Genomic DNA, 8,211 nt, shown 5'->3' with positions numbered 1-8,211 from the left:
AACTGACAATTAAGCCAATTATATATGCTGCTGGGTGGTTTTTTTTACAACACACTAGTGCTAGTAGAAATAACTGCTTTAATGATCCATCATGAACTGCCTTATAAACTACAGTATGTGTTTCTGTTAGAAGTCCTCCTGTTAGAATATTAAATCCACCATGGGCCTGATTTACCAAGGCTTTTTCACACTGTCCTGTGGGAATAAAGCTTAGCAAATGAGTCACTGTGCCTGCAAGAGGGAAACTCTAGTGTATTTATCAGCCTTATATGAATGCTTAACTTTATTCTGAATATATGATTATTTTAAATGAAGGTTCTTATTTCCAACAATCTAAGCATACGCCCTTTAATCATGTAATAAAAATAATTGCTTTATTTTTTAGCTAATATTTTACTATTAACAAAGTTGAAGCATGTATGCATGTGGTCATTACATTTATGGTGAATTGTTTGTGACTTGGGAAATATATACAATGATAAATTTAATGTCAATGAAAATAAAACGATAGAGACAATTTTGAGCAGCCCGCATAATAGCCAGAACATTTACAAACTTCATTTATTTAAAAAAAGGAAAAACAACCCTTTGGAAAGCCATATCACATATTGATAGGTATATCTTTAAACATGAAAATGTTGATACTTAAAGAAACATTGACACAATCTTCTGTCTATGGAACAGAATAATTGCTAGTTGCTATTAAAGTGTTGCAACTACATTTCACCAGAACTCATAAGAGACCAACAACCTGCTCTTTGCTAGTGCACTGTACCTGAACATTAATGCCACAATCAATCACCAGCAACCAACATTAAAAATCTGCTCTTAGATATCTACTACTCTTAATTACTGTTTATAAATTGGGAATATATATATAACTCACTGCAAAATCTTAAATACTTGTTAAAATAAACTCCATAGTCTATGGGTCCATATTAACATTAGTAAATCACATTGAATTAGTGTATCCTTATTTGTTCAATAAAAATTGTTTACAGTTAACATTAGTAAATCATAAAGTCTTATTATTTAAATACTGACATATTCCCCAGATTCTTGCGCAGACAAATTTGGGTGTGCATCCAACTTGAACATGCAATTTAATTAACAAACCAATTGGTGCCAATAATTGGGTGCTAATAATCAATTATGGGTGCTAATTGGCAGCAATTTGGATTTATGCACACATCATGCTAGGTGCTATACTATAAAGATGCACATGTAATCTTTTGGCACACAAAAGAAAAGGGGGCGTGGCTATGGAAGGGGGTGTGGATCCCGGTGCTACATGGTTTTCTATAAACAGCACCCAACTGAAGCACCATTTATAGAATAGTGCTCAGCACTCATTTTTTTTGGTGCCCAAATTTGGATATCATGTACTGAATCTTGTACAAATGTAGCTATTTCCTTTCTTATCTTCACATACAACAAAGAATCACAACTGGCAATAATCTGTCAAGCTTTCTGAAGCTCTTACAAAAACCTGTATGCCTGTGCAAATGCCTTAATATAGTTGTTTTTTCTGCGCAAACAGGTCACTATGGCAACATTAAGAAATCTGTGTCTTCTAAAAAAAAAAAAAATTATTTGCCAAGGCCTGGTGAGCCTCTAACTGACAACCTTCTATATACAAGGCATCACCATACCCGATTGAGCTGTGCTGTTAGTTGCTATGAGTTGATGTGTGTAGTAATAAAACATAGGTTTCAACTTATATCATCATCTCCTTTTTTATTAATAAGCTATTTCTGAAAGGCATAAGTTTGAGAAAATAAATTAGATAAATATAAAAATATTAACCAACAAAAAGGAGATAAATAAGTTTGAATAGGGGCGCCATATGGGCAGGAGTGAATAGATATTGCTCCAGCCTGATCACCAGTGGACCACTAGGGAATCCATGTGGTAGCTGCTGTTAGGAGGTGAAAGACCCTTTGGGTGGTTGGTAGTCTTGGATCGGGGGGGGGGGGGGGGTTGGGATTGGGATGTGCTCTGGATGTTATGGGGGAGGAGATTGTTCCGTATGGCTTATTCTCCAGGGTAGGGCAGAGGAAGGCTCTGACAGCCCTGAGTCTCCAGCATTGGGCTGCGGCTTTGCTGCACGATGCTCCCAGGCCGCTAGAATAACACTGTTTGCGGGGTGGCTCACAAGCAGCTTTATTCTTTTACCATGGGATCCAACAACCTGCGGGACTGTTATCCACAGGTTGCTGAATCCCAGGGTAAATCAAGGTGTGGTAAAAGCTTTCCTTTTACCACACCTTGATAACTTCCCTCCTTAATCTTCCATTGCCAAAAAATACCTACTGTATCTGAATGTACACCGTTCTGATAGCTTTCAGGCTTGCAGGTGGTATATAAGAAATTTAATAAATAAGATAAAGTAACAGGAGTTATATAGAAAAAAGGTTGATAAACTTAAAGAAAAATTGCTTATGAAGTCAGAAAAGATGCAGGAAAATGATTTCATGTAGAATAGGAGTACTAGGCATGGGTAAGCAAGTCCTTCTACAGTATGCACAGCTCGTGTTAGTCCTTGGGTGTGTGACAAGCTAGTTAGTTGCTTTTTCCTTTAAAGGCTTGCTTCCTGAAGTAGAGATAGTCTTCCGTTAAGTGAAGCCTTTCTGAGAGTGCATTCTAGAGTGTAGAGGTTACTCCAGAGAGGGGTTATTGGTGGGTGTCACATCATATGATTTCCTTTGGAAAAGGCGTAGTTAAGGATATTTCTTGGGAGGACCTTAGTGACCTTAACTGAATGAACTGTTTTCTAGCTGTTCTAAAAGGAAATCATATGATGTGACACCTCCCCATATCCTTAACCAAGTCTTTCCATAATTGACCTTCCTGTTTTTACACAAATAATATTCTTTTTGAGAATTTGATACATGGGGGCTCGCTTCATCAATTGAACTGTCTTGTGGGGGCTCACAGACCATTGAATACTTAGAAAATGTGGGGTCTGAGGGCACTGCAGATGTTCTACCATTAAAATTCACATTATATTTTACAATTTCTGAATGGGTACTTGTCTAACATAGTATTATAACATTGCTTTTCATACAGCATTATAAATGAATTCACTTAATCTTGTATTCCTTTTAGCTCTTTGACCTGGTATACAGAGAAGAGACATTGTTAAATGTTATAAAGAGTGTGACACGAAATGGTCGCTCCATTATTCTGACGGCAGTGCTAGCCCTTATCCTGGTGTACCTGTTCTCTATTATTGGATTCCTATTCTTGAAGGATGACTTTACCATGGAGGTGGACAGACTGAAAAATAGGACATCAGATATAGGTATAGCCTTTAATATAAAGTTAGCTTTGCATAAAAAAAATAACCAACATTTGCCAAGTGGATTACAGCAGAGAAGATTCAAATACCACTTCTCCTTGAGTTTTAGTAGCTTAAACCATGTTCATTTATGTGGTGGTATATCATTAAGCCGTATACCTCCAGATTCTATATATTGCACAGAAATGTCTGCATGGAAATCAAAGTGTATTCTATAACAGTGCACATAACCTAATTGGTTAACATGCCAACCAGCGCTGATAATTGCCAATTAACAAACAATTATTGACACTAATTGGCATTAATTAGAATTTACACACAACTGCCTAAGCGTATTCTATAACGTGCTGCACGTAAATTGTAAGTCGCATAGTTGAAAAGGGGGCATGGCCGTGGGTGTGGAATGGGCAGGTCATGGGCATTTTTAGAATCTATGCGCATTGCTATAGAATACTCCCTGACCACACCTAATTTAGTGGTCGGCATTTACACCAGGTTTTATTTGGCGTAATTGCCTGCAACTAAATTTAGTCACATGAACCGGTGTGTACCATATTCTATAAACCACACAGAAATTTAGGCATAGTCTATAAAGTATACCTAAATTACGGCGTACTTTATAGAATGCACTTAGGCAAATTTCATTTTGGCCAGAGATGTACAGCGCTGCGTAACCCTAGTAGCGCTCTAGAAATGTTAAGTAGTAGTAGATGGGCCAGGAGAAAGCAGCCTTATATGAGTAGTGCCTCAGCAGGTTCTTCTTTGGTAAGACTGCTATCTATCACTCAGAGACACTTTATTGTGATACTAATGGGCAATCAGGAACACAGGCACACACACAAAAAAACTATGTATTTACACACACACACACATGGCAAGGTGCCATGCAATGGGAGCCTGGTTGGGGGGGGGAGGGGAGACACAGGATGTTTGAATGATGGACCTGCAAAGGTGATGAGGAGGTGTGAAAACAGAGCAAGGAAATGAAAGGTAGCCAAGGACATACTTATGTAGAAACAGATGGAAATCAGGCATTCAGACCACCCCCAGATCTCATCTAGGAACTACCAAAACAAGCACTAGGTCCAGAAAACCAAATGAGGTCAGCTTTTGTGCATGATTTATAGCCAAAGCACATACAGACATTTAGATTAGAGAATGACAAAGTTTGTCCCTGTCCCATGGACTCTGTCCCCATCATGTCCCCGTCCCCCTCCCCGTCCCATCCTCACCACCCTTGTCTCTGTCTCCATCCCGTCCCTGCCTCATCTGCAAAAACCTCGGACACTTGTGATGTTATATTACATTTTTTAAATTAAAATATAAAAAGGAACAATATTCGGTGCAACTGTTGTTTACAAATCACAAATAGAAAACAATATTAACAACGAGCAACTATAATAACCTACCCCTGTCCCTCTACCCTTCCAACCCAAGAATAGCTGACTTCTTCTACCCCAAGGAACCGTAATCCTCCCTGTTAAAATATCTAGGGGTACAAAATACAACCTGCTCTATATGCCCTAGTGGGAGAGAATTATGCCCTAAGAGGCATTGTTAATGATCTTTTAATCTGTGGATGAATAAGTCATCATCAACAATCCCAGGATTCAATCTAGGTCTCCTGCCTTCCACAGTCTTTTCTGAAATAGAAAATGTCTTTGCAGAAGATGTGCTGATAGCAGGAATGCACATGATCCCCCATGCAAATTTTGCCAGTTGTGGCCAGCACTTTTGATTGTTTTTCCAAAAAATGAAAACACCATCGTCTGCATCACTCGAACATAAGTAACTGTCCAATTTATTAACAGCCTTCAAAGTAGAGAATAACAAGGGGATAAAGTTTGTCCCCATCCCACAGGCTCTGTCCCCATCCCTATTACCCTGGGTCCCTGTGTCATTCATCTAATCTTGATGAATAGAAGCTTTGCAGAACGTGTAATAAATGTGTAGACCTCAAAGCAGCCCATGCTACATCCCCAACACACTTCTTTCTAAATATGGATATCTTGACATGACCAGCGCATCCACAGATAGATCATAATTGTTCTAAAATTGTGATTTCCACATGTATGGTGCTTGTACTTTCAAATGCCAGCCTTTCCAAGTGGAAATCTTGCATCTGGCTTCTAAAATAATAGCCTTAATGACTAACTTTAGGTACTTAAATTTCACTAGGCAACTCAGTTTAGATGGTCCAGTCTGGGTAGATTTGAGGGCAAGGTTTGGGTGGGAGCAGAAGCATAAGTGGCTAGTACTGATTTTCAACTAGCCACCCAACTTGGCTAGCCAAATTTAGGATCTGCAACAGCAGTCCTAAATATGACCATTTCTGGGAAAAGTTGACTAAAGTTTCCAGAAAGAAAAAATGAGGTTATAATGAATTCTATTACAACAAACCATTTGTAATACAGTAGTTCAAACCCCATCCTTTTATGTGAAAAATAAAAAAAAAGTTACAGAAGTTCAAACAGGTTTCTTTTACAGACTGCTTATGGACCCATGACATAAAATGTCAGCCATTCTCAACATTTTGGATCTTCTATTTTAGTCACCTTTTCCCAGAGATGGCCACAAATTTATCCAGCCAAGTTCCCTTTTAATCCTGTGCAATTAAAGACAAACACCTTGTGGGCTGGTAGCCTCATTCTCAGCCCCCGCCCCCAACCCTTTAAAACTAAAAAAAAAATGTGGGTTTTTTTTTTTTTTTTGGCAGAAGATCCCTAACATCATTTTCCTTTTTGGGAGGAAGGAGGAATTCTTCTATATTGATCCTGTTTTGATAACTACAGCTGGAAGGAGGAAAAGTGACCATGGCAGCATGGAGCCATTTATTACATATCGAAAGATCAGAGAAAAGGAATGAAAGGGGCTATGGTCATGTGGATCCATATTTTAAAGTTTAGAAACAAGGGGGAAAAAGGACCATCAACATGAGGGGAGGGGGGAGAGGTAGAAGAGAATAAACTTTTTTTTTCAGTTTCTTGCATTTTTTCAGAGAAGAGATAGCCTGTTAGAGGACACTTACCTTGTGTGGCAGAAATGGATATATCTACCCTTACAAATAAGGGGGAAAGCCAACACAGAGTTACATCTTCCCTGGATCTTGCACAAATGTGCTGACCATTTTTATATGCTTCTGCTTGCATTCTCTAACATACATGCATAAGTTACAATTCTGTCACAGCTCCACCCAGGAACACCGCTGCTAACTTAGGGTAAAAGTGTATGCTAAAATTTTATAAACACCAATTAATGTATACAGTATGTTTCAGAAGTGTCTTTTAAAATTACGCTCTTAGGGGTCCTTTTACAAAGGCGCGCTGAAAAATGGCTTGCTGTAGTGTAGGTGCAGGGTTTGGGGGCGCGCTGATCCATTTTTTAGCGTGCCTGTAAAAAAGGCCTCTTTTTTGCCTAAAAGGGACGTGCGGCAAAATCAAAATTGCTGCGCGTCCATTTTGGGTCTGAGACCTTACCGCCAGCCATTGACCTAGCAGTAAAGAATCTGAGCGGTAATGACCTATGCGCATCAAATGCCACTTGGTATGCTTCCATTATGCATGCCAGAAAATAAAAAATACTTTTCAGACATGCGCCAAAATTGAAATTACCGCAAAGGCCATGCAGTAACCGGGCGGTAACTCCAATTTGGCGAGCGTTCGGCGCGCATGGGCGCCTACGCAGATTAGTAAAAGGGCCCCTTAGGCCCTAATTTTCATCATTGGCCAGTTAAGTGTAACTGGAGAAACATGCCACAGGTGAAGCCCCATTTTGCAAAAAAGTGTGTGTATGATCTAATCTAAACTGCTCTGCTTTTTATCTCGATAGGCAACAGTAACATTCCTACCACCACACTAACCGCAATGATGGGAACATGCGAAAAAGAGAATTGTTCTACCACAATATTAGCTGCTACTGCAGGTTAGTTGCCAACATATTAATAAATTAAAATCTTGACATTATAGCATTATCTTATCCTATTTATCTGTGCACCATCATGAAGACTGATCTTCCCAGGAAAGTGATGCGTGATGTTAGCTGCACCTCATTTCCTCATAGGTCTACATCATGCTGCTTATCATCTCTCTGCAATGTATCATCCTTTCTACAGTACTGTCTTTGGGGAAAAAAATCCTTTTTGGTTCTCTGTTTTAGGTTTGGAACTCAGTCTCACATCATGCTTTACCTCTAGTACATATTTGTGACTATCCTGTATATGATTGTAATAGTGCAACTGTATCATTATACATAAATTCTCAAAAGTGAAAACATTTTTGCTCCTCTGTTATTGCTATTTTAATTTGACCTGAAAGCCACTATAGAACGATGTAGCTTTGCAACAATTTATTCCATTACAGTAGTTCATTTTTAGTCATATTTTTCCCTGGACACACTGTAAAAGTGTGTAACAAAAATAATAGTGGAACACAATTTAAAGAGAAACTTACTTTACTTTAGCTACATTTTGTCAAAACGTATCTGTACCAATCACATTTGTATTTATTTGACATGATATTCAAAGGCATTTATACAGATAACAGCAGTTGCTTTCCAGATAAGTGCCACTAACTGGGCCTATCCATTGATTTTCAGCGGCATTATCTGACTAGTGCCACTGAAAATCATTATACACCTCCCCAGTGCTATCATGAGGCAGTATGGTGGGAAAGTGAGAAATTATTCAAGTAGCCACAATATTCAGCACTGCTATCCACATAACTATCTGGACAATTTAGGACAGGCAATTGATGTCTGGATAGTGGCACTGAAGATTGCCATTGTCTGAATATCTTTAGTGGTTTGTCTAGATAATCAGCATTGCTTATCTAGAAACTCAAGTATAGTAACATAGTAAATGATGGCAGATAAAAATCTGTACGGTCTATCCAGTCTGTCCAACAAGATGAACT

At 38.7% G+C, this 8,211-nt stretch overlaps 1 protein-coding gene across 1 annotated transcript in view; it reads left to right on the top strand.

Annotated features, from left to right (window-relative positions):
- Positions 1 to 3,081: 3,081 nt before the first annotated feature.
- Positions 3,082 to 8,211, top strand: part of LOC115477971 (inositol 1,4,5-trisphosphate receptor type 2-like) — a 62,668-nt gene continuing 57,538 nt past the window's right edge. The window contains exons 1-2 of the mRNA XM_030215140.1: positions 3,082 to 3,304; positions 7,130 to 7,222. Of these exons, the coding sequence (XP_030071000.1) occupies positions 3,265 to 3,304; positions 7,130 to 7,222 (133 nt within the window). The 5' untranslated portion in view covers positions 3,082 to 3,264. The remainder of the gene's footprint in view (positions 3,305 to 7,129; positions 7,223 to 8,211) is intronic.

This window comes from Microcaecilia unicolor, chromosome 9 (assembly GCF_901765095.1).
Source record: "Microcaecilia unicolor chromosome 9, aMicUni1.1, whole genome shotgun sequence".
Taxonomy (NCBI): domain Eukaryota; kingdom Metazoa; phylum Chordata; class Amphibia; order Gymnophiona; family Siphonopidae; genus Microcaecilia; species Microcaecilia unicolor.
This window is presented reverse-complemented; position numbering and strand designations above follow the sequence as displayed.